This window comes from Silurus aristotelis (assembly GCF_946808225.1).
Source record: "Silurus aristotelis genome assembly, chromosome: 10".
In the NCBI taxonomy this organism is placed as follows: Eukaryota; Metazoa; Chordata; class Actinopteri; order Siluriformes; family Siluridae; genus Silurus; species Silurus aristotelis.
Window position 1 is genome coordinate 27950685 of NC_139583.1, and position 27382 is coordinate 27978066.

Consider the following 27382-nt stretch of genomic DNA (forward strand, 5'->3'; position numbering starts at 1 on the left):
TCTATTTGTCTGTCTCTGTCTGTCTGCCTCTATTTGTATGTCTCTCTGTCTGCCTCTATTTGTCTGTCTCTGTCTGTCTGCCTCTATTTGTCTCTCTCTCTCTGTCTGTCTGTCTGTCTTTGTTTGTCTGTCTCTGTCTGTCTGCCTCTATTTGTCTGTCTCTCTCTGTCTTTGTTTGTCTGTCTCTGTCTGTCTGCCTCTATTTGTCTGTCTCTCTCTGTCTGCCTCTATTTGTCTGTCTTTGTCTGTCTGTCTCTGTCTGTCTGCCTCTATTTGTCTGTCTCTGTTTGTCTGTCTCTGTCTGTCTGCCTCTATTTGTCTGTCTCTGTCTGTCTGCCTCTATTTGTCTGTCTGCCTCTATTGTCTGTCTTTCTCTCTCACTGCACTGTTGCTATGCAGTCCTGCTGTGGGCTCTGGCTGTGAGGTTCTAGTCTTGGATTTTTCTGCCTCACATGTTCCATATCAACACACACACACACACACACACACACACACACACACACACACACACACACACACACACACACACACACACACACGCACGCACACACACACATACACAAGCTTCAGGGAGCAAGTTTCTCCATGGGCGCTGTGAGTGGCACGCTCTTTCATCCATCACTGGCCTGAATTCCTAAACCCTGAGACTCAGCAAAGGACTTCAAGCTTTAAGAAGGCAGTCTCTCTCTCTCTCTCTCTCTCTCTCTCTCTCTCTCTCTCTCTCTCTCTCTCTCTCTCTCTCTCCTCTATGTTAATGTCCCTCTTCCCTGTGATCTGGCTTCAGTGGTATGCTCCGTAGCTCTTCATGTCCCCTCCCTGCTGCAGTGGCTGAGTTGGTATGGCCCACCGGTAAAGCTGAAGCAGTGCTGTCATTGATTCAGTAGTAACACATCGAGCTGCTGAGAGGAGACGCTGCAGAAGAACGAGAGACAACCCTGTCCTTATGAGCCAAAGGAGGGAGAGTCAATCAAGCTGAAGAAAGCAACCAGTCGTCTCCTGGGGGTTTGCTGGCACCTGTAAAACCTTTCTTCTCCACCTTCGCCATCCTTGATATGACTCTTTTTAAGAGTGAGCATTGCAGCCCACAGTGTGAGTATCTTGAGCTACTTCGTTCTGTCTCCTCCTCCTATTGTCACTTTTATACACTTGAGTGTTTGGGGTCAGGTGAGGAGGAGCTTAGTTAAGAGATATTGGAGATCAGATGCACCATTATAGTTAATGCTGTGTTGTCATGAGGATGTCTGGATGTTCTCACGGACAGAACGGACTTCAGTGTAGGACTGTGTTATGGTTCTGGCTCCAGCTGTGTTTATACTCTGTTGGACTCTGTGTGTGTGTGTGTGTGTGTGTGTGTGTGTGTGTGTGTGTGTGTGTGTGTGTGTGTGTGTGTGTGTGTGTGACTGTATGCTTGTGTAGTACATGAACACCGCTGTGCTCATTCAGAAAGGTTCTCTACTCTTAGAAAAGACGCTCGTTTGCTGACCTGTTCGTTTGCTGATCTATCTAACAAGCTTCTAAAGGATAGACCAGACAGGGTTTCCATTTTTGAATGACACCCTTCATAGGAGGTCATTCCTGAGGAGCCCTTCTTGGAATTAATTCTTTCGTTCTACTGTCAAAAGACAGAAAAAAGGAATAATCATTGCAAACCTTAACAACCTTTTTGGAAAATCATAAAAAGACCTTAAAAGCTCAGTGTTTTCTTATTAGGTAAGAGTCTAAACCAGTAACATTCCGAGGAACCCCGGAGGAACCCATCTTTCTTAGATTGTACCTCTGCATTTTGAGATGACACCATCTAAAAAATAACAGAGGATTTACCATATAGAAATGTGTTATAGGTTTCTATAGAGAACCTCCAAGAGGTATATGAGAACATCAAACCACCGCTACAAGACACATATTTTTCCATAGGAGCCTCTTTTGGTTCTCTGCAAACAATTTATTCAGAATAGCCTTTATTTGTCACATATACATTACAGCACAGTGAAATGTTGTTCTTCGCATATCCCAGCTTGCTTGGAAGCTGGGGTCAGAGCGCAGGGTCGGCCATGATACGGCGCCCCTGGAGCACACAGAGGGTTAAGGGCCTTGCTCAAGGGCCCAAGAGTGGCAGCTTGGCAATACCGGGGCTTGAACCCCCGACCTTCCGATCAGTAATCCAGCGCCTTAACCACTGGAGCCACCACTCCCCCAGTGTACAACAACATTGTTATCCCATACGAGAATGTTTGAAGTATTAGAGGAGCCCATAAAAATTCAAAGAACTCCTGAGGAACCCATCCCATATTTCTTCGAGTTTAATACGTGTGTTGCTGATATTCAAGAAACAAAGTGTAAAGGAATTGCGCTATAGAAATAAACTTGACTTGACTTGACTTGACTTGACTTGACTTGACTTGACTTGACTTGACTCTGAGAGAGAGAGAGAGAGAGAGAGAGAGAGAGAGAGAGAGAGAGAGAGAGAGAGAGAGAGAGAGAGAGAGAGAGAGAGAGAGAAAGAGAGAGAGAGAGAGAGAGAAAGGAATTAGTCACAGGCTTAGTCCTATTGAGTGCTCCAAGAGCAGGAAGTGTTTTCTCTTCCCCCTTTTTCTGTTTTTTCATGCTGCATTTACACACTGCACACACTAATAAGTTGGAAACCTTTGTCCTAAATTTCTAATCTTGCCATTTTCAATAATTCCTCCACTATCATATTTGCTGCAGCAGCTCATGAGAGAAGTCTTCGGTGTTGTGAGACGATAATAATAAGGACATAATCTCAAACAGATGCAATGTAAATGTATAAATTAACCCTGTACAAGGTGGATGAATGTCAAAAACAAACATCATCTGAATACAGTCGAGCAACAATTTGAGATTGTTACAATATAAACAAATATATTGAGACACTTGACTTATCCAGCCACATGTGGTTCTTCCTTAAACTGTTACCGCAAAATTGGAGGCACAAAATCGTGTGGGACATCGTGGGATGTGGAAGAATGAAATTTTGCCTTCATTTTAACTAGGAGACCCAAACCTGCTCCAGCATGAAGCTCTATGAAGATCTGCTTTGCATGGGTTAGAGTGGAGGATCTCCTGCTATAGCGCTCTAAACCCTATCAAACACCTTTGGGATGAAAGTGAATGCTGACTGCACCCCAGGCCTTCTCACCTTCTCACCTACATCACTTCCAGATTTTATTAACACCCTTGTAGCTGAACACAAATCTCACACAAATCTTTACAAGTACACTCCAACATCTAGTGAACTTTTTTCCAAAAGTGTGGAGCTAAAAAACATAGACACAAAATATTCACATTCGAAACATGTTTTTCAGAGACGAATAAGATTTCATCCATTTTATTATCCCTCTTTTCCTATTTGAATCAATAATACATTATACAAGAGAAATGGTTTGCGTGTAAAGGTCTGAAAGTCTGTTAAAAAGTCCACATTTTAAAAACGTCTCTAGAGTATTATTCTTAAATCTGGCAACCCTGCTATATGAACCGTCTGTTCATGGTTTTTCCGTGGATTTATATGGATGGATAATATTTGTCTTTGCCCCTTTATGTATAATAATCATTTATAAAACCATAAACTGGCGTTACCCGTGCTTGTAATGTATCTGCTGTGACGTATACTTCATATTTATAACAGCATATATTGTGACGATGATTAGAAACTATCATTCATCAAGTTTTTAAAAAGTCGGATTATAGTTTTCCAAATTTTGTAGCACAAAGCTCATGTATCAGCCATTTTTCAGAAGCGGTGATGTTCTCGAACGCTGATTTGCTGGAGAAGTTTCAAGCCGACTGTCTTAGAGATGTCATGCTGTCTCATTCCGCTCATCCCTCGCTTTATCTTCTTTATCCAGCCTGGTATAAAGAGTGGAGGAGCGAACAAGATGAGACGCCGACTGTTACAGGAAGTGTGTGGTGTCTGAACAGATATCTGCTGCAGAGAGAGAGAGAAGAAAGAGGTGAAATGTCTCTTTAAAGATGTCGGCTATAATGTTAAGGATGATTTAAGGTCTGCTTTCATGGGAAATTCAAATAAATTCAAACAAGTGGTTGGATTTGAGCTTCGCCTCTAAACCCAGCTTAACTGATGTGCAACTTTTCATACAAATCAGGAGAATCGCTACACAGTTTTCTTTTTCCCAGGCAGAATTAGGTCTTTCCCTCGAAAAAAAACAGAACATTTGATCTAAACAAATCAAAAATTGTAATATTTATAATTGTATATGATACAGTTGATCTAAAATTCCCAAAAATTTCCAATTAATTCCCATAAATTCTCATGCAGTCCCATGAATTCACAATAAAGGTTTCAGGAATTACCCACCCCAGGAATTATCCACCAACCATTTAACATATTCCTTCCTTCCTTCCTTCCTTCCTTCCTTCCTTCCTTCCTTCCTTCCTTCCTTCCTTCCTTCCTTCCTTCCTTCCTTCGAGGAGAATGATGAAAGGAAGGAAGGAAGGAAGGAAGGAAGGATCCTTCCTTCCTTCCTTCCTTCCTTTCATCATTCTCCTCCTTCCTTTATTCCTTCCTTTTCTTCCTTCCTTTTCTTCCTTCCTTCCTTCCTTACATCATTCTTCTCCTTCCTTCCTTCCTTCCTTCCTTCCTTCCTTCCTTCCTTCCTTCCTTCCTTCCTTCCTTCCTTCCTTCCTTCCTTCCTTCCTTCCTTCCTTCCATTCATCATTCTCCTCCTTCCTTCCTTCCTTCCTTCCTTCCTTCCTTCCTTCCTTCCTTCCTTCCTTCATTCCTATTCTTCTTTTTCTTCCTTTCTTTCATTCTTTCATTCTTTCTTTCTTTCTTTCTTTCTTTCTTTCTTTCTTTCTTTCTTTCTTTCTTTCTTTCTTTCTTTCTTTCTTTCTTTCTTTCTTTCTTTCTTTCCTTCCTTCTGTTATTCCTTCCTTAATTTCTTCCTTCCTTTATTTTTTTTCTTTTCTTCCTTTCCTTCCATCCTTCCTTCCTTTCTTCCCTCCTTCCTTCATTCCTATTCTTCTTTTCCTTCCTTTCTTTCCTTTCCTCCCTTCTCTTAATTTCCTTCCTTCCTTCTTTTCTTGCTTCCTTTTCGTCCTTCCTTTTCATCCTTCCTTCCTTCATTTCTTTCTTTTCTTCCTTCCCTCCTTCCTTCTTTTATTTTCTTCCTAAACCCAGATATGTAGCTACACTGGTTCCTTATTAACATGCTATAACAAATATCTGACCAATCAGGAAAGAGTAAATTGTTTTCATCCTGTACTTGTCACAAGGTTGCTTGAAGGTTGTTGTTTTTTTTTTTATCGCAGTTGCGATTTTTTCTTACAAACATCAAACAAGAAATATCGATACGAGATGTAAAGGTTCCTTCCTCACTTCTTTTTTCGAAAGATGGACAGAAATGACAGTAATAGAGACACTAAGAGAGACATGGAAGTAGAAAAAAAAGGACAGATCAGTGATGTGTAGATGCTGTTAGCACTCACACACACGCTGTTTTGAATGTGGAGTCCGGTGGGATTTCCTCTTAGTAACCTGCCTGATTTCAGGCATCATTTGATTACTTTCCAATCTGCTTCATTATTTATGTCTGTCATTGATCATTAATTCATGGACTCTCTACGGACCGTCTGCTCTGTCTGCTTCCTCTCTACCTGACATGACTGACGGGGGACGACTCCCTTTTCCTTTCAGTGTTAAGAAAGAAATATAGTAGATGCATATCTCAGGAGAATATATTTTTCGTAAAATAAACATGAACATTTTAGGAAGGAAATCATAGTTGGATCCCAAGAATGAAGGAAAAAACATTTGCATTATATAAGGAATAAGGAGAGTGTGGGATGAAAACCTGGGATGACTGTGGGACGGAAAAACTCCTTTAGATGGTATGAGGAAGAAACCTTGAGAGGAACCAGACTCAAAAGCGGAACCCACTATCATCTGGGTGACACCAAGAGCATGAATATAAATCATTAAAACATGAGGAATATCATGAGCAACGGAGTGTGTGATTAGGAGTAGTGTCCTTTCTGCAGTCTTATACAGTCAGTTGCAGTTGTGGAAGCATGTGCTCCTGAGCACCTCACATCTGAGATCATTTTACATTCCACACCAACTCCTTGATGCCTGAGCCTTGAAATGATGGAGAAACAGCAGAGGTTAAGAAGCTGTTTATCCTCAAAGTCCCAAATCTTCATGAAGTGGGATCCAACTGGCACTGGAACATCTCTAGATGATTCCTTACTCATCCTCCATCCAAGTATTTGATTCTTGCATACAGTTGTGTACATCACATCATTACGCCAACAAGCCGAATTTAGAAAATGAAATAAAGAATTTATTATAAAGCGCATTTATCTGCTTATGGTTACATTTACACTGTGGTTACTTTATCTCTGGCTGAGACTGGACAGTAGTTTTGCTTTGTTAGAAAAAAGACAGAAAGAAAGAAAGAAAGAAAGAAAGAAAGAAAGAAAGAAAGAAAGAAAGAAAGAAAGAAAGAAAGAAAGAAAGAAAGAAAGAAAGAAAGGTGCTTTATACTTGTCAATATACAGCATTGTGAAATTCTTTCTTTGCATGTCCAATATGATGTTAGAAAGCTGTGGTGAGAGCACAAAGTCAGCCATGATACAGGGGCCTTGCTCAGGGGCCCCAAAGGTGGCAGCTTGGCAATGCTGGGGCTAAAACCCCTGGCCTTCTGATCAATAATCCAGAGCCTTATCCACTGAGATACCACCTCCCCACCACCTCACTGCACTACATTAGAATGTGTAATATGGCACGTGTACCACATATGCAGTACATTTCAGAAAAAAAAGTTTTTTGCTACTTCGAGGTAGGAAGTTGTGACGAGAGCATAAGTGTAACCCTACAGTTCTGCTTAAAGTGTGTGTGAAGTAAGGGTTTGTGTGTGTAGCTATTGAGAATCTCTCTGAATAAAGGACTGATATGGAGGAGAATGAAACACTGACCTGCATCTATTATTTACATAGAGTTCTCATATACACTGTTCATACAAGTCCATTCAGAGACGAGATCTTTTATACTTTGAGTCAAGTAGAAATACAATAGGAGGATGTGTGTGTGTGTGTGTGTGTGTGTGTGTGTGTGTGTGTGTGTGTGTGTGTGTTGCTCAACCCCAACCCCATTCCTTCCAGATGTTTCAGGGCTGACTTGATGGATCATACGCATGTTTTACACCAGATGCCCACGTTGTATATTCGCCAGTGAGTTTGTTTTTTAATATTTTACATGGCGCTCGTGTCAAACAGAATGTCATATTTTCTCCATAACAAAAGATTATGAAGTACAAGTATGTCTGTTATTGGGCTGCAGTATAACCATCATGCTAATGGTAATTGTAATGGGAGCTATGGAATTGATGGTAGAAGTGTAGGAGAGCCTGTCCATCTGTACATGATGTAGAAATTGTGCTTAAATACAAAAAGTGCAGGAAAAAAAATGAAAAATGTAATATTGATGTTGAAACTGTTTTGTGCTGCAATGAGACGGTAATCCAAAATACAGCATGTCACAACATTATGGGAGAAATAAAAAAGAAATATCGTGCTCGAGTCGAGACAAGAGCTCGTTGCATGGTGTTGCATTCTGTCATAAGGACACACACATGCCTAAAGATATGGAATAGATGATGTATAGAAGTATTTTTGTTTTTAGGTTTTATTAAACGAAACCAAATATAAATGTATTGAAATTTAAAACTAATCATATATGCAGAACGTATTTCTGGAATCTCAGCAAGAAGCATCTGATTAGTGGTGTGAGATTTTTTCTCCTTTCATGCCTATTTTCTTTGCATATTTTGAAACATACAGTGTTAAGTTTCTTCCAATGAGTTGATATAAATAAATGAATAAATAAAATAAATTCATTTCATAAATTATAACACAAATTGTATTACCTGTAATACTATATTAAAGGTTAATACTGCAATGACAAAAAAGAGGAAACTCTCTCTCTCTCTCTCTCTCTCTCTCTCTCTCTCTCTCTCTCTCTCTCTCTCTCTCTCTGTGTGTGTCTGTCTGTCTGTCTATCTATCTGTCTGTCTATCTCTCTGTCTGTCTTTCTGCCTGCCTGCTTGCCTCTCTCGCTCGCTCTCTCTCGCTCTCTCTCTCTCTCTCTCTCTCTCTCTCTCTCTCTCTCTCTCTCTCTCTCTCTCTCTCTCTCTTCTCTCTCTCTCTCTCTCTCTGTGTGTGTGTCTGTCTGTCTGTCTATCTATCTATCTGTCTGTCTATCTCTCTGTCTGTCTTTCTGCCTGCCTGCTTGCCTCTCTCTCTCTCTCTCTCTCTCTCTCTCTCTCTCTCTCTCTCTCTCTCTCTCTCTCTCTCTCTCTCTCGCTCTCTCTCACGCTCTCTCTCTCTCTCTCTCTCTCTGTCTCTGTCTCTCTCTCTCTCTCTCTCTCACTCTCTTTCTCTTTCTCTCTGTGTCTGTCTGACTCTCTCTCTCTCTCTCTCTATCTGTCTGTCTCTCTCTTTGTCTGCCTGTCTGCCTGTCTGTCTGTCTGTCTGTCTGTCTGTCTGTCTGTCTGTCTGTCTGTCTGTCTGTCTGTCTGTCTATCTATCTATCTATCTATCTATCTATCTATCTATCTATCTATCTATCTATCTATCTATCTATCTATCTATCTATTCTAAAATACAATTATAGAAGGTAAAATGTTGACAGTTGCATGATCCTACACCAGCTTGACTAATCTCATATTAAATCCTACTGTTTCTGCCCCACCAGAATGTAAATGCAAATGTATTGGGACACCTGTCTTTTCCAGCCATATTTGATTCTTCAAAATTTAGAGGCACACAATTGTAAAGGATGTCTTAGTATGCATGTAGCATGACATTTTTCCTTCACTTGAACTACTGTAGGAGACCCAAATCTGTTCCAGCACAACAACCCCCTTGTGCACAAAACCAGCTCAATGAAGTTATGCTTTACGTGGGTTGGAGTGAAAGATCTCCTGCTATAGAGCTTTAAAACCTATAGAACACCTTTGGGATGAATGTGAACGCTTTCTGCACCCCAGGCCTCCTCACCTCACCTGATTGAGCACAAATCTAGTGGGAGGTCTTCCCAGAAGAGTGGAGGTTATTATAACAGCAAATGGGGACTAAATGTGGGATGGGATGTTAAAAAAATCTTATGCTGCAGTGTCCACAAACTTTTTCTTATATAGTATGTATGCTGGTCAGTGTTTCCTACTCCTGCACATCAGACTGTTATAATGAGAGTTTTCTATAGTTACTTCACACACACTCTTACAATAACCACAGGGTTACACTTGTTCTCTCGTCACAGCTTTATAGCTCTCTTTATGTTTCTGGTGTCCGAATCTCTATTATAGTTTATTTACCAAGTAAACCGGCATCAGCAAAAAATAATCCAGTATAAACCCAGATTAGTGCAAATGCATCGCTTGTGAGTGTCCCCGGTATACGAGCTGCGGGTTTAACACTGAGATTTAATCACAGATGAAGGATAAACATGGTTTCGCAGGTGGTGTGATTGACAATGAGGCCTGGTGAGGATTCGGGCTGTAATCTCATCTCACCTCTGTTTTTATCTGACCTCCAATCACATTCTCTGTCCTTAACGACCTGCGTGTGATAACGGATGAGTATTTAAAACGTTTCACCGGCTTTAAAACGATGCTGCGCAGGAAAATGTGGTGGAGATCATGCTTTGATTTTATGAACAGATTTATTCGCCATTTAGATTAGACTCTGATCTAAAAAATAGAGATCAGATAGATAGAGAACTTTTTTGAGCCTGTCTGTTCTGTAAGAAATGGCGTGAATCATTTTTCAATTATTTTTTCAGAAAAAAAGACAAAAATAACCCAAAACCCCAAAAGAAATTGCACTGGTACTTTATACCCCCATTGTAAGTATATTCTATAATTACAAGGAAGAACTTTGTTTATATACGTTTACACACTATCACCTTCCAAATAGTCCCTTTGCACAGCGATACAGCGTTCCTGCCGCTTCTGGAATGTGTCCTGGAAGTCTTCTTTTAGAAACTTGCCACACCTTCTGCGCTGGATCGGCACAATGTTGTCAAAACGTGAACCTTTGAGCTGCATCTTCATCTTCGGGAAGAGGGCGAAATCTGCAAAATAATAGAATGGGTGCGGAAAGGACCTCATGTTTCCGGCGAGAAACTTACGTGTGAGGAGCAGCTCAGTGACAGGGTACGCATGCGGTCAGAAAAGCAGACGTAGTAACGCACGTGGTCAGAAGACCACCAGCTCTCGATTGACACAGGACGATGTTTTTTGGCACACTGACTTATGAAGGTCGGTGCTCCCTGTGACTGTGTGTGCATCCATGTGCTGCCATCTGTTGACGTGTTACAAACTTTTACCACCTTGTGATGTGTAATATATAATTGTGGTAAGTGGTTGTATAAGAGTTCACCCCTGTTTCTGTGAAATCTCTAAATTAGTTCTGGTGCATCTTGACATCAAAAGTCGCACACATTTTTATGGTAAAAAACCTGCAAGAGGTGGAGTAACATGATTGACGTGCGACTAGAGACGCCCCTTGGTTATCCGCAAGGACCTTTATCAATACTAAACTCTTGACATAACTCGAAATCTTGACATGTAGTTTGCTTTTTGTAAGTCTAATGTTTTTTCAAATAATAGAAATCACACAGGGGTCCATGACTGTGGTCAATAACGAGTTGAGCAAGCAGCTCTTGGCGATGTGCAGTCTGAACTGATCCCCTCTGAGGTGGACTGATATATCAAACTGGCCTCAGTTATAGAAGTTGCCCTCTTTACATCTTTCGCTTCCACATCATACACATACAGGCTCAGACACACTCGCACACACACACACAAACACGCACACACACTCATGTATACACACATACACACAAAATAATGCAAATACAGCTCAAACATCAAATCAAACATCAAAATAAAGCAAACAAAATGATTTCAGGTCAGGCAATAGTTTTTGGACCCAAACCTGTTCCAAGATGATGATGCCCCTGTGCACAAAGCCAGCTCCATGAAGATATGCTTTCCATAGCCTGGACTGGAAGATCTCCTATTGAAACACCTCTGAGATGAATGTGTTCATCTCATTTACATCAGTACCTCACATAACACCATTATAGCTGAATACATCCTACACAAATCCTCCACAAGCACACTCCAACATCTAGTGGAACATCTTCCCAGACGAGTGGAGATATTATAACGGGACTAAATGTGGAATGGGAACGTTCAAAAAGCACCTTATTGTCCATAAACTTTTGTCCATATCATGTTCACTCCCCACTAATGATCTCTGCTGAAGTTTTATTTGTCTTCTTGATGTCTCTACACGTTTAACGAGAGGCTGTATATGACAGGATCAGATGAAATCTATTGAATGGGAAATCATCGCTGTATAAAATATCCGACCCGATCGAGCCATAGTGTTAGACTGAAGGACTGAATCATTTGAACCAATTAACTGGTGATTTCTCATATTATATCGTCATACTTTGGTCCACATTATCTTCTGCTTGCACAAATCTGTATAACGCTAGGATTTTATGTCTCATACATGAGCAAATGATCTGCCAATGAAGATTACACTTGGGTCTGTTAAGTCTGTTCATGGATCATTTTTGAACAAATTAGGAGCGATTTATACGTAGATGACATTTCCAGCTTCCTGTGAACAGAGCTAGTGTAACGCATGACTTTTTACGACAGTCCCTGAACAAATCATAGGAATAAAACGATTCAAAATGTGCACATCTATTAACTATCAACAATCCGGCTCGCCTGATTTTCCCAGCACAGTCAAGTCCTTCTAAATGTTTACTGTTAATGTCAGAGTCATTTTGCGGAGATGTCAATAGAGGCTTGCTCGTGGAAAAGACTAAAAATAATGATGCTAATGTAATTAAGCTTTTAAAAGAAAAAGACAAGTGGGAACCAAAAAAAAAAAAAAACCCACCATTCCCCTTTCCCTCCATCAGCACACCTTCCTGAATGGAAAACATATTAATTTCGCTGTAATTCCGTCCTCTGGTGTATATTAAAAGCTTTTTGGCTGTTTATTTCCATCAGAGTCTAGCTCAAAGGCATGCCGGTGCGCCTTATTTTCATGGCGATCACAGCGGGAAAGCTAATTGCATTGTGTTGCGTCGTGTTCACTGCGTATGAGCAAATTGCTCGCTCAAGGCAGTGCATGCTGCTTTGCGTGATTGCAGGGGTCCTGAAGTCTTTCTGCAGTGTAATGGCTTTATCGTGCTGTGGATTAACACTGCCAGCTCGACACAGTCCCCATTCTTGCTGCCTTTGTTAGCAGCGCTGACCTGTAGGGCCTTTAATATACACTGCTTTGGCTTCTCCTTTTAACCAACAAGGAAAAATGAGCTCAATGGATTTAGTCAGTTTGAGATATGACCTTATTTTTTTTCCATCCTTTATTGTTATTATTTGTTTTTTTTTTTCCTTTTTTTTGAGATTTTTTCCAGGTAGCTTTAAAAAACAGCCCCGTTATAGAAGTGTGTGTCTGTGTATGTATGATACCTTTAGGATTTATTTAATACAACAACATTTTTATTTAATCTCTGATTTTGCGATTAGATAAAAGCCCCGCTTTAAAAAAGGGGTGGAGCTAAAATGGTTACATAATCAAGATTCATTCCAATGAAATTTTTCTGCTACAGGAAAGTCATGATGAAAGGGTTTGCATATTTTGTGGGGGGTTTTTTTGGGTTTCTTAGTAACAAGCTGAATTTTTTATCATCTTTGAGAAAGGAAAGAAGCTATATATGTTTTGGTAGCTATAAAGGAAGTATTAAATTGTTTGGGAATGTTTTGCAACCAAAACAGCATCAGGGTAAACTGAAATTCTTGCGCTGCCTTTCTGCCTCGACACCCAGACACCCAGACGGCAAAACACTCAAACATCCAGATGCCCAGTTATGGTGCATAACAAATGATAAACAAAATTTTATGCAGTAAAAAAGTATCAAAGGTGCAAACATTAACATGTATACACAAAATTTGTTAATATTTCAACATTGAAAAATTTAATGTAATATTTATTTACATTTATTTCTTGGTTTGAAAAAAAAAATTTTTTTTGAGTGTGCGCCCTCTATAGGTCATGTGGCAATGCGAGGCTGAGGCGGGCCGCTGTTTGCGCTTACCACCATTAAACGTAATACAAGACTCTTTAACACTACCAAGCCAAGTTAACTTGTTAAAACCATTAAGTTTCTTCTCTTTACGTTTATTTTGCTTAAAATAAATATCACCACCTTTTGATACGTTCATCTCTTCTCACGTTTCATATATACGCTTCAATTCGAGAGAGTTTCATGACAACAGAACATATACATGGCAAGTCTAGACACAGCAAATGTGGTACAGTGGGAGATATTACACATAAAGTACAGGGCCAATCAGAGTCTGATATCAGTCTGTCCATCAGTTTGAAGTCCATCAAATAAAAGTTGCACTGTATGGAAGGAAAAGTGGGTTGTGTTTGCGTGGCACTATATCATTCAATTTAATTGTGAATTTCAATAAATGTACAAAATTGTTCTTTATTAAGGTAATAGTCTAAAATGGCTATCCTATATGAGGAATAAAATGCTTCAGGTTTGCTTTTCCCCCACACTGGTCCTGCTAGTGTTTGTTTCACCAGTAAGTTTGTGTTTTGTCGTCCTGGCATCTGTGTTCCTGGTACTGAGTGTGGGAATATGAGTGGTGTGTTAACCCTGTCTGCAGGATGTCAGCTTTAAGGAGCAGATCATGTCCCTGTGGCAGATGGAGAGTAATTAGGCATAAAGCACTTGATATGTATGCCAGTATGAATGCAGGGTCAGTGTACAGGGCAGGCAGGTTCTTAGTGGTGTTCCTGTACTCTGTACACACTCCAGCAGCTCAGCCAGGTACCTTGTTATAGAGCTAACGTGTGAAGAGTGCACGTAAGATCTGAATGTAGAACCATTTCCTTTTCCACAGCAGGTTCATGCAGATGAAGTCCTAACTAAATGTTCTGTGTGAAAGTTTACTAGTTTTAGCTAGAAGGTTTCTTGAGGTTTCGTGAATGCTCCTTTTCAAGTTTCTCTTTAAATAACGATTCCATATAGTGCATCTTTAAAAAGCTAGAAACACTGACATATATAAATAAAAATAAACAGTACGAGAAATCCTATTTTATAAGACTACATCTGAAGGAACTATTTGCTTTTTCTTAAATGGTTCCAGTTAAATCTTTTTTAGGAAACTGAGCAATTGACTGAAATCTTGAAATCTTTTCTGAGGTCCCATTTATGAAGTTCTTATCACATGAACTACCTGATGCTGCAGATGTTGGCCCACAAGAACCAGCCTGATAACACATGAGATTTTTGTGAATATTAAAACTTAGAAACCATGAGGATGGATTTTGCACTTCAGTTAATACAAACAGTTTTGCACTCCATCATGACACTGAAATCTCAATCAGGGAATTTCTTATGGTTGGGTGTCCACAAGCTTTTTTCCATGAGGTGTCTTTCTATATTTAATTCCCATTTTTATAATTCCACTAAACTTTTTATAGTCAATTTTAGTTGATTACTGCTTTACTTCACATTTTAACTTGTGAATAATTGTATAATTGTGTTTCTAATAAGTGTACATTCAGAATTTGTATATTTTAGTGAAACTGCATGGTAACAATGTCCTCTGTAAAAAAAATATATATATATGGAAAATTAAAAAGATTTACAAATACATTTGAATTAAATTAAATTGAGCTGAACTGCACTGAACTGAACTGAATTGAGGAGCCTTTTTCCCTTAGAGCTCCTATGAGGTGAATCCCTGTGGCAAGGTTTCAGGGTCTCTTCAGAAAATTTGAACGATTGTCCATTTTCAAGTGTGAAGGTGGACAATGTGAATAATTTTCAAATACAGCAGATTGAATGGTCTCTAGTCAAACAAAATAGCATTTGGCGAGCATGTCCTGCTATTCGCCACTTTCCCATCTGTGTGTGTGTGTGTGTGTGTGTGTGTGTGTGTGTGGGGGTGTGTGTGTGTGTGTGTATTTTCAGGACCCACACTGTGCCTTTTCCTGGCCAGCGTGTGGAAATTGCGGCGCTGATAGCATGCCACGCTAACCAGCCGCTCAGTCTTGCTGTATAATGCAGCTCAAAAGAATCAATCTCTCCATGTCTTGGAACAAAGCCCTAAAATTGGATGTCTCTTGTTTCTGGATGTTTGCATAGATGAATTTTGACAAGCCGGCTCTGCGGTGGGTAAAATCTGCAGCGAGGCCGCGGTGCACAGTGTGAGAGCTTGTGTACGCTTTTATAGTGCTTAAAACAAACAGCTGTACATTTGGCCTGGTTTCTGAAGCATCCTCCGTCTCTCTCACTCTCTAAAAGCCCTGTGGAGTCGAGTGAGAGCTGAGAGGTGACCTCTGCTTTTAGAGTGGACGCTGTTGGGGTTATTGGTCCTGCCTGACAGCTTCTTGTTGTTTTCCCACAGACATGAGCATGACCGGAGAGCTGAAATCAAGCCGCTCGAAGACAGGAGGAGTCAAGAGGCCGAGCAGTGCTGTGTATGGGTGAGTGTAAAGTGCCTACAGCTCTTTCTAAACTTTCTCTTAGACTACACAAAAAATGCCTTGGCACTACAAGAGCTCAGTGTTGATATAGAAACTTAAAAAAACATGACATACAAAACCCACCAGCACAGATTTTATGACGGGATAAAGAATCATTGTTTGTGCAAACTGGTTTCTTTATAAACCGTTGATTCGCCACAATATTTCAGGTTTCAAAAACACCTGAATTTCCTCATCTTCATGTTCCTTCTCCAATGCTTCCCAGAACTTATTTACACACATCATCACCTACAAATCTTTTTTTGAAAACCTTTTCATCTAAAGAACAAACCTCATTTTTAATTTCACCTTGTATGGACCCAACAGCAGATGGATTCCTTGTAGGAGAAGCTTCTAAGTAGAACCACTTTAGCAAACACCTGCTTGATGGTTTACTTTGTAAAAATTATTCTAAAGTCAAACTCTTTATAAACTGGTTAACCACATCAGAGAACCTTTCAGAAACCTTTTTCCCCATCCATCTGTGAATCCTAGATAGAACATTAGAAACCCATCTGAACAGAGCCCTTTTTTAAGAATGGAACAGCAGGTCATCAGTCCATCAGAGAAACTTTCAAGTGGAACCTTTTAACATTTTGTCCTCCTTTATAGAAGGAAGGTGATGACACCTACAGAATAGTGGGCAATGATGCAAGTTAGTAGAAAAGAATAAAACGTCAATATGCAATATTAGTATAGAACGTCACCAGCATGTGCTAGTAGTAAAGAAATCGAGCAAGATGATTGGCTATTTTAGACTTGTGGTCTCTGTACAGGTCATCCCAAAGTTATGATGGTTCGATTTACGATTTTTCGATCTTATGATGATAGCGTTATGATAAAATTAAAAATATGAAGATTTTTGTGCGACAGGCAAACGCAGCAGTGTATATGTGGTACGACACGTTGGGACGCTGAGAGGAGCTGATTTGGCGTTAAAATGCCTGTTTTTGGTGTTTTTGGTGTTTCAAAGCCCAATTTTAGCTTTTGTTTCTATCTTTTTTATGTGTCACCTGAAAAAGAGCGAACCAGTGCATGCTGTTAAGTTTATACATTACGGGAGTGTAAATTTCTCTGTTTTGCTAAATTATGTGCTATAATTTGTTACATTATTAACACAAAAGATAGTATACTGTTCACCATTGTTTAAGACTCCTGGGTAGGCCAGGCCATGTCTCATCTTATATAATTTCAGGTTACGGTGGTGTAAGCTATATTTATAAAACCTAAAGTGTCATTTTGTTGCTTTTGAAGGTAAAAAAAATCTCACAATCTGATTTTAATCAGCCACACATGAACAGGAAATGAACCTCAGAACAAAACACTGATTTCTATTTTAGCCTCGATATTGGAGGTATGTAAAAGCGTGACAACGAATCCCGCTTTTCCCTACGCCAGTATTTGACCGCTTGTTGCGTTATCGCCGCGTCTCCGTTTTCATTTCTGATGCCACGATTTATTCAATATGGCACCTGAGGGGAACGTATTCACCTGTCGATGGCGCTCCCAGAGATTGGAGTTTTGATGAGAAAACGACTGCCTTTGGTTTGTGTCCAAATACAACCTCGTGCCACATCTCCTGGGGACACTGACTGATATGATGATATCTCATCACCACCCCAGGATGTTTGCGTTGGCAGCAGAGGCTCTGCTTTTCAGTCTCAGAATGGAACATTTACTTTAACGATTTCTTTCGCACTTCCTCTATTTTTAACTGCTGCTCATTTTTAAGTCTTGTGCCATTTATCTGACCATGACTGCTTTTGTTGATGTTGATGATGGTATGGTGACTTGGACTGTCGAAATCAGGCTCAGTTAAAGGAAGCTAAAAATGCACATGCAGTGGAGATGGCAATAGCTTCGAAGAGAGAAGGAAGCAATTTCCCCTGGGCCCACAGGAGGATCTGTCGTGCCAGCTTGTAAAGGAGGCGAGAGCGCAGTTTCCCCTTGTGGTTGATGTAAAAGACCATGGATGTGTTGTCCGTATGGACCAGCACATGATGGCCCCTCAGGTCTTAGAGAAAATGCTTAAATGCTAGAAGCATCGCCAAGCATCTCCAGGCAGTTTATGTGCCACAAAAGATGGTGCCCTTTCCAGAGACCTAGATTAGAGCGACCACTCATGACCACCCCCAGCCCGTGAGGGAGGCATCCGAACCCTCTGGTCCTGAGCCACCACTGCAGGGATCACATGTGCAGGAGGCCAAGTGGCACCACGTTGGACGCAGCTGCCATTAGACCCAGCAGTTCTCTGTATTGGAGAAAGCACACTTCTCTTAGCATTTAGTCTTAACCCCAACTCCTTTATGTGGGCGTAAACGACACATTGATGCCTAATCGCCAAGTGCTCCGGCATAAATTGCTCTTTTTTGCTTAATTATGTACAAAAATATGTTAAATGATTACAAAAGACAGTACACTACCCCATACTGATCACCATTCTTTAAGACTCCTGGGTAGGCAGGGTCATGTCTCGCCTTACGATCATTTCAATTAACGATGAAGTCATTGTAACGCATCTCCATCATAAGTCGGAGAATACCTCTACTGATCACAAGGAAACGATGTTCACGAGAAAATTAAGTCATGATCACGGGAAAAAAAAGAAAGAGATAGAAAAAAAATATTAGAATGCATGGCCTCTTAGGACTTTCGTAGAAAGACATTGAAATGTAGGTGTGTTGTATGGTTGGTACAGTGTCATGGTTACTCATGGTGTAGGAGCAGATGTTCACACAGACAGTTTCCACTCGACTGATTTTTTTAAGAATTCCAAACTAATTTAATTTAATAGATTTTCACCCTTTCCATACCGCCTCCATCTCTTTCCCCTCTCTCCATCTCTTTCTCAGCTTTTATGGAAAAGTCATTGACAAAAAATATCTTTTTAATGCCCTTTTCAGATTGCATTATTTTTGCAACTGAAGCTGCAATAATGCAGCTGTTCCCAAAGTGTCAGACAGAAGTCTCCTGAGTCTCATCCGAATCCATACTTTCAGTGTTTTTTAGTATTAAACTTCAGCTTCTATAAAAATTTAATTTAGGTAATATAATACAGAATGACATATTGGTAAATATTCTGTATTGTCATTATGGTAAAGAGCTTTTTCTTTTTTTCTTTCTCCCGAATAAACACAATCTACAAAGTGCTCGTGTCTTGATGCTACATTTAAACCAGAACAAATGCAAATCTTGTTTTTGAGTCTTAGGCCATGTCCACAATTATACATACTTCATTTGAAACGTATATTTTTTCTCCCTGTTTTGGCCTTCCGTTTACACTGAGACCACTTAATAAAAATGCAGCTTTTTAAAATTGTAAAAACGCTGCAACGTGAAAAAATGGAGGCTTTTAAAAATGCTGACTCGTTTTTAGATGTCACCGCAACGCTTTAAAGAGCCGGGAAGTCAATTAACGCCAGGTGTAAATGACGCAGGTCGAAGAGTCTTTTGGGAAACGATTGAAAACTAACTCTGGACACGGCCAGTTTTTTGGCGCTGTTTCCAAATATATTCTGTATTAGCGTGGACATAGCCTAACCTGATGAACAATATAAAACATAGTGAATGTTAAAAAAAGGGCATAATAGAGGGTGGGGTTTTAGGGAACTGTGGCAATCGTAGCACATGTACAGCATATGCATTATACAGTATATGTTATGGTCATGTGACCTAATAATGATGAACGTCTACAGCAAACCAAAAATCCTGGATTGGCAGTAGGCAGCGTATACTGTATGTGCATACATTGTGAAAACAATCTCACCTGTATGAAATACACAATTAAAAGAGAATTTTGTTCGATTTTCTTCAGCAATATTACATACAGGAATCACTCTTTAAACTAGTGTGTGTGTGTGTGTGTGTGTGTGTGTGTGTGTGTGTGTGTGTGTGTGTGTGTGTGTGTGTGTGTGTATGTGTGTGTTGAAAGCCACAAGCACAGCCAGTGGTGCTAATACTTTTGAAATTTCTCCAATGGTTTGGCCTGTCTTGTAGAGCCTGGGATTTAGAGGAATAGAGGAATAAATGAGAGAGCAGAAGAAGATTGGATTTACGTCCTCCAGGACTCGGACTGTCTCACCACACACCACACTGTTTATATGATAAATGACATGCAGGCTTTCCCCTGTCCTGTCTTTATCTATTACACACTGGAACATCCGTCTCCGCTCGCTGCTCGTCGTTAGAGCTGGCATCTGCACTGCACTCGGCCTCATATCTATTTTTCGCTCAAATTGATCGCACTCACTTACACAACCGACTCTATTATAATCAGTCAAGTATCGACACACAGTAAGTAAAAAAGAATTTAAAAAATGCACCTACAGCAGCCTGAAATGCTCTGTGAGAAAATATGACCAAATGTCCACTCTGTACGCACATTGTATGGGCAAAAGTTTGTGGACACCTCAGCACAAGATTGGTATTTGCTTTTTGGTAACACATGTAGTCTGTCTTACTCCTACTGACTTTCATTTCCCTTCTCTCCAGCGTGTTCCTCCACCTCTCCAGGCTATTCTCCACCTGCTCCCTTCTCTCACCACAAATCACAATATCATCCACAAACATCCAACACCATCAAGCTGACAATGCTGGGCCCTTGAGCAAGGCCATCAACTGTTTGCTTGTATATATGAGATAATTGTAAGTCGCTTTATACAAGGGGGAATTTACATGTAAATACCATTTATTTGTTAATACTAAACTATTTCATTTTAGATAGAAATGGATTAGATGCTTACAGTAGTGCAGTAGCTGTATTGTGCTAGCTAGCGATTACTATCCAGACTGTTATCCATTATCCATGTTCCCTGTTTCTGTAACACTAATTTAGCATAAGAAGCTGTGTGTGAATGAATCAAGGCAGATTTCTACCTTTTGTTGTGGTTCGCACTTTCGTGCTGTACGCACGCCTTTGAATTTACATTTACCGTATTTTTCGGTCTATAAGCCGCTACTTTTTTCCCACGTTTTGAACCCCGCGGCTTAAACAACGAAGCGGCTTATTTATGAATTTTTTTCTGGGTTTTTCCCAGTTTCACAAACTTCAAGCCAAAAAACTGAACCCTATAACATTAGACCAATGAAATTTCCGAATGGAAACGAAAAAAAAAATGCACCGCACCTGTGTTCTGAGCTGCACGGCATCGGGAGAAAAAACGCATGACGTTGCTAAAAGATAAACTAAAAAAGAGAAATACAGTAGTTGTGAAAGGAAGGAGGAAGACAGTGAACAATGACTTTCTTGGTCGGCTACTGTTTAGATACAAGCCGTTGTAACGCGTTGAATCTGGGTGAAGGGAGAGCTCGCTAACTCCAGTTACAACAGAAATCATATAAGCACAGACAGGTTTCCAAAACTCGTGCTTTTTTTATTATTCTTGGCAACAGCGTTACGGGTTAGTCAGAGAAACTTAGAAATAAGCAACAGAAAATAATAAGGACATATTCCTCGGTCTTGAACACATGCAGTAATACCGGGAAATGCAGTGGCAGGCCTTTCCCAAAATACCGCTATGCTCCTAAAGGAAGCGCAACATATTTCACCCGTTACACCGTGCGTAATGTGTCTTTCGTTTAAGCCTGTGTAAAGTTTATTAGTTTCAGTGTAGACAGGTGCGGCTTATTTATGTTCAAAATAAAAATATTTTTAAAATTCAGTGGGTGCGGCTTATATAAGGGTGCACTTTATAGTCCGGAAATTACGGTACTTTTCTACTTTATCATGAGTCAAAAATTGGTTGCTCTACTTCAACTTTTTACCAGAGAATTTATTTGCATGAGGGCTTGCACTCGAACCAGAGTAAAAACGACTTTTTGTCTGTTGTGCATGTTTATTTTACAGCAAATAAACATACGAGTGTCCACGTGTAAGTATCAGTTCCCTGAGTGTGTAATCGGTGTTAAAGAGACATTTCGGTCTGCCAGCTGTTCTGTCACAAAAGAGACCCCAGTGTTTATATCCAGATGTTCTCTCAGGCCTTAATGCACAATACACACAGACACACACACAGACACACACTCGTACTCATACACTTATTAATTTGGAGAAGATGTGATTATTCAGCCATTATGAGCAATATCCAGTGGAGTGTATCAGTGCAGAGAAGTGTGACAATCGTGTGTATGGTTTTGCTCATTTCCGGAATCCGGGTAAGATTGGACATCATGATAGTGGATAGGAATGTCTTAAAATTTCAGGGATTTTGTACTTCACTTGAAATAATTAAAATTTGTTGATTGTTGATAGTGATGGAAAAATCGGATAATTTTAGTGACTTGGTTCTTTGAATCTTGTTCATCAAAATAAACAATTATTTTTTTAGTTTATTTTGTTTCTTTAATTAGTAATAAAATTAATTGTTAAATCATTAATAAGCAGATCCCCAACACATTTACATACACGAAGTTTGACTATAGTGTAATAATTTATATATGTATATATACTGCATAGCTTCTATATGAGACATGTTGTTAGAGAAGTGAAGAAAAGAGTGCAGGGTGGAGAAGAGTGATAGCAGGAGTGATTTGTGATAGAAGAGTATCTGTGAGAGTGAAAGGGAAAGTTTATAGGACTGTGGTGAGACCTGAGATGTTGTATGGTTTAGAGACAGTGGCATTGAGTAAAAGACAGGAGGTGGAGCTGGAGGTAGCAGAGCTGAAGATGTTGAGATGTTTATTGGGAGTGAAGACGATGGACAGGATTAGAAATGAGTTTATTAGAGGGACAGCGCATGTAGGACGTTTTGGAGACAAGGTGAGGGAGGTGTGATTGAGATGGTTTGGACATGTGCAGAGGAGGGACATGGGGTATATCAGTAGGAGAATGCTGAGGATGGAGACACCAGGAAGGAAGAAAAGAGGAAGGCCAAGGAGGAGGTTCATGGATGTGGTGAGGAAAGACATGCAGGTAGTTGGTTTGAAAGAGGCATATGTAGAGGACAGGGGGGTGTGGAGACAGATGATCCACTGTGGTGACTCCTAATGGGAGAAGCCGAAAGAAGAAGAAGAAGCTTCTGTATGAGTCATGTGACCAAAAAAGAACGACTCGGACCACCAAAATAATCGAGCGATGAACTGCTCACTCTTTGAGACGGCTCGTTCTTCTGAGTCACATTAAAGACTTGTTCAAAATGAATTAATCGTTCATAAACCCATTACTACCATCTACGTCACTTTAAATGTGTAAAATAAATTTATTTGGGCCAACTCTTTGACATTCGCTCAGTGTTGTTGTTTTTCCGGTAAATAGATCACACTGTAAACACAGACAGGACATAAATATTTACCAGGGCTTGTCGAGACAAATCAGCAAGTCCTTTGAGTCCAAATTAAAAGCTGTGACACAGCTGGTGTCTTCACTGCTAAAGCTACGAGATCCATCATCTCGTAGCGTGATGCACACCTTCAAATGCGGCTCCTCTAGATTTATGGCTCATGGTGCAGTGCCAACATTGTTAACAAGAACATCCTAGCAGGTATATAGAAGAGGGGAAAATTACCACAAAAACCTAAATTTCAATCTAAAACAAGGGTCAAAGTACCAGTGTTTAATGTTCCAAAAGGACAATTTGAATAAATGCAGGAGAAGATTGTGCAGGAGGGCAAATTACCTCGAAAGTGGGAAGAGGTTGAAACTATCTCTTATGTGCATGAGTATATTTTTCCTTCAGTAGAGTGCTGTAGACTAGAGTGAATGCTTGTGTATATAAAATATAAGTTCTTATAACATTTTAAATACTTTCTTTTTTTGTTCATAGTGTGAGCAGCCATGCTAATTTGAACATCATTCGCAGACACCATTTCACTACATCATAAGATCTGGATCTGCTTTTTAAACATCTCATTCCACAATTAGTCTACAATTGCTGTTATAATAACCTCCACTCTTCTGGGAAGATGTTTCACTAGATTTGAGGAGGTTTGAGCACATTCATCTACAATCGTATAATTAAAGTCAGGTACTACTGTAGGTGAGGTGAGGAGGCCTGGGATGCAGTCAGCATTTCAATTCATCCCAAAGGTGATCAATAGGGTTGAGGTGAGAGATTTAGAGCAGGGGATCTTCTCCTCCAACCCATATCTTCATGGAGTTCGCTTTGTGCACAGGGGCATTGGAACTGAATTGGATCTTCTAGTTCAAGTGAAGGGAAAATTTAATGCTACCGTTTCCAAAGAAGTCCTATAAAATTGTGTCCCATGTACTTTGTGGTAACAGTTTGCAGAAGAACCGCATTTACTGTAGCTGGAAAAGTCAGGTGTTCCACATGTCACGTACTTTACAGCACTCCTGGAGCACAGGAGGTTAAGCGCCTTTCTCAAGGGCCCAGGACTAGCAGCTTGACTTTACCAGGGCTCGAACCCCCGACCTCCCGATCAGCCTTAAAACCTGGGCTAACTAGCTCACCTTACAGTTATCTCATTTATACAGCTGAGCAATTGAGGGTTAAGGGCTTTGCTAAAGGGTCCAGTAGTGTCAACTAGGTGGTGCTGAGATTTGAGCCAATGAAATTCTGATCATCTTATCCACTGAGCCACCACTTCCTTAGAAGAGACTCTCGTGGGTGAGAGACCATCAATGTGCCTAGACTTTTTGTCTTTCTTGGTCAGAATAAAAAATAGATAAATAAATAAAAATAGCAGACATTGGCAAGACTTCGCAAGAAGATAAAGACACAAGAGGGTATAATAGACCAAACAATAGATAATCATCGGATTAAACATAGGAGATGGACATAAATGGGAGGAGTGTATAAGTTCGAACTAAATTTGCCACTGCCACAACGGAAGCATAAATGTTGGCGAGGTGCGTTTCTTTACTCGTTAAATCCCGATTATAGTCTGATCATCGTATCTGGTTATATCTCCGGTGCAGAGGCTGTGTTCCGTACCCTCGAACACGCCATCATCTGTTTTCATTACCGCCAATGGAGACAGCAGTCTGGTCAGGCAGCACAGGCTGCGAGGCTAAAATAATAGGCCCACTCCATCTGTTACGAGCGGCCCGTGCCTGAGGAGATGGTGGAAGAGGAATAAAGATCAACAGCAGGTCAGGCTGTTGAGAGCCACGGTGGGTTTTGCGGTGTTGAGGTCACATGACTGGGAAAGCTTTATTGTTAATGAGGTGGCGCAGTGGGAGAGGGTCTGTTACCATCCCACAAAACTGTAATAATAGTGTGAAAAGAGCTGCTGGGTCGAGCTCAAAGAAACAGGACCGTGGGGCTCGGGGTTAGTTTGGCTTGTCTATATAGATCCTGTTGTGCACAGTCAGGGATTATTGTGCCGTTTTAGTTCTTTTTGAGGTTCTTTATTACTGAGGTACGGTCGCTTCGGTTACCCGGGTCATGCTGTTTATTGTATATTTATATGATTGGAACAATGAGAATAAATGATCCTGTTGAGTTTACTTACTTTCAATAAAAAAAAGAAGTAAATAGTTTCATGCCTATATGTTTGTTTCTTTAAATTAAATTCTAAATCCCTAATCTATTAATCCCTAATGAGCGAAGCCAGTGGGACTGTGGCAAGGAAAAACTCCCTGAGATGGCATACCAGACAGGGAACCCATCCTCATCTGGGTGGCACCGAGTGTCCACTCATTACAGTTCCATTGTTGGGGTCATGGATTGACTTCATGGATCTTTAGGCTGTATATGTGGATCCATCCCCAGTTGCACATAGTGGCCTTCAATTGAAGAGAACTCCATCCAGAAGTAGAGTATAACCAGTATTTCCAGACACAAGATTTCAAATGCCTCAAATGGCTGTGAGTGGAAATTGAAAAAATAATTGAAATACATTAATCCCCCGCTTTAACGTGGTGCGAATCTCGTTAAACTATTTTGTCTCAACTTCTTTTTTGACGTCATAGGACACTTCAACCAATAAACAAGCAGATAAACTACGCTACTAATAGGCTACTAATTATCTGTATACTGTACAGTACATGTACTCACTTTAAATGTGATACAGTAAACTGTATTTCTACCAATTTACACATAATTTATCTTGCTATATTTCTGCAAATGTTTTTTGTGTGTGTTTAAATTGTGTTTAAATTGTGTGGGAGGATGAATTACAGCTTAAACAATAAAAAAATTTGATTAAAACTGAAAAATTATTAAAATCGTTTTATTTGGGGTGGCATCTATTTATAGTTTTTATAGTATTTTTCGTTTATGGCAGGCGGTTTTACGGCGTTACCACCGCGATAAACGGGGAATTACTGTATTTTTGATTTCTGTAAATGGTTTATGTCAGGAAGGGCTGTTATAGAAAAGCTACATTTTATAATTCCCAGTCCAAAGTGCAATCTTTTCCATTAGCAGCACATCCTATTTTCTTCTACTTCTCCTACACCTTAGCAAGTTTCCAACAATTCATTTCCATTCATTGAAGAATGACGTCTTTTTAATCCATTTAGAGTTACACATCCAAGAAATCACGAGGTGGTATTAAAAAGTTTCGAGACGAGCTCAGTTTACAAGAAAGTAATTTATTTATCTATGTTTACACACCGTCACCTTCAAAACAGTCCCTTTGCACTAGCAATACAGTGCTTCTTTTTTTTTTTTTTTTTTGCTTTCTTCTGACTTTGATGAAATAAAAACAGCAGAAAATAAAAGCTTGTATAAAGCAGGGGTCTTAAACGTTTTTTAGATCAAAGAACCATTAGGCGCTAGAAACATGGGGCAGGGGGCCCCCTGATACAAAATGTGCCAAACATAATCTTATATTAATAAGAACCAATCATATTACGCTAGTTATATTACGTTAAGATAATTAGAACTATGTTGCTGTTGTATATGCGTCATTGTCTGTATATTTTTAAATATTTAAGATAAGATTTATGCATCATAACAAATATTTTGCTAAATAATTTATTAAATTGTTCACAGTTGCCTTTTATTTGAACAGATTTGCAGTTTCATACATTTTCCTCTCACAATAAGGGGAACTATTATACGTTTACATGAACTTCAGTTTCAAGATGAATAGACTTTTAATGTAAAAATATTTGTAACATTCAATATTTTATCTTCTATGTTTTTACCCATGTTTTTTTTGTTTTTTTTTTTATAAAAAAATTATTTGATTCATCATTAATTAGCGGACCCCCTGCAGTACCGCCAGGCCCCCGGTTGAAGACCCATGGTATAAAGCATAGATTTAAGATCTATGAATCACGAAGCTTTCATACAGTGGAAAATTATACGTACTGCTTTTTAATTAGCGACAGATGTGATATGGCTTTAGGATACACCTAAATTTTCCACCAGTGAAGTCTATTTTTATTTTTTTTTTTATATTCCAGCACTGTAATGATGCAGATATCTGCAGGGATCTTATCAATATAAGATAAAGAGAAAAAAAAAACATCCAAACACAGTCAACTGAATATATGCAAAAAAAAAAGAAAGAAAGAATGCTATACAGACTGCAGATAAGATCAGAACCCACAGATGATGAACCAGCTCGAGAGGTTCTCAGTGCGTTCAAACAGACGGCAAAATTCATCCATCCATCCACAAACCTTGACAGTGTATATTACAATCTGATCGTTCGGCAATCCCCTTTAGGTTATCGCAGAACATAACCAGAGGTCTCGGCTAATGGAGTTGTTCCTGCCCGCGCAGCGAGAGGGAGAGAGTGAGCAAAAAAAAAAAAAAAAGCCCCGCATGCCGTTTGCCCCCTGGCGTGAACAATCCATCTCAAATTGATCTTGCAACCGACTGTGGCGGGCCACTCGGAATCAATCTCAAATTGA

General features: G+C 39.8%; 1 protein-coding gene across 1 annotated transcript in view; it reads left to right on the forward strand.

The window, feature by feature from the left end:
- The first annotated feature begins 544 nt into the window (after positions 1-544).
- The window catches only part of LOC310732534 (RNA-binding Raly-like protein), an 83317-nt gene continuing 56479 nt past the window's right edge, over positions 545-27382 (forward strand). Inside the window, exons 1-2 of the mRNA XM_083553181.1 lie at positions 545-1089; positions 15498-15576. Of these exons, the coding sequence (XP_083409307.1) occupies positions 1053-1089; positions 15498-15576 (116 nt within the window). The 5' untranslated portion in view covers positions 545-1052. The remainder of the gene's footprint in view (positions 1090-15497; positions 15577-27382) is intronic.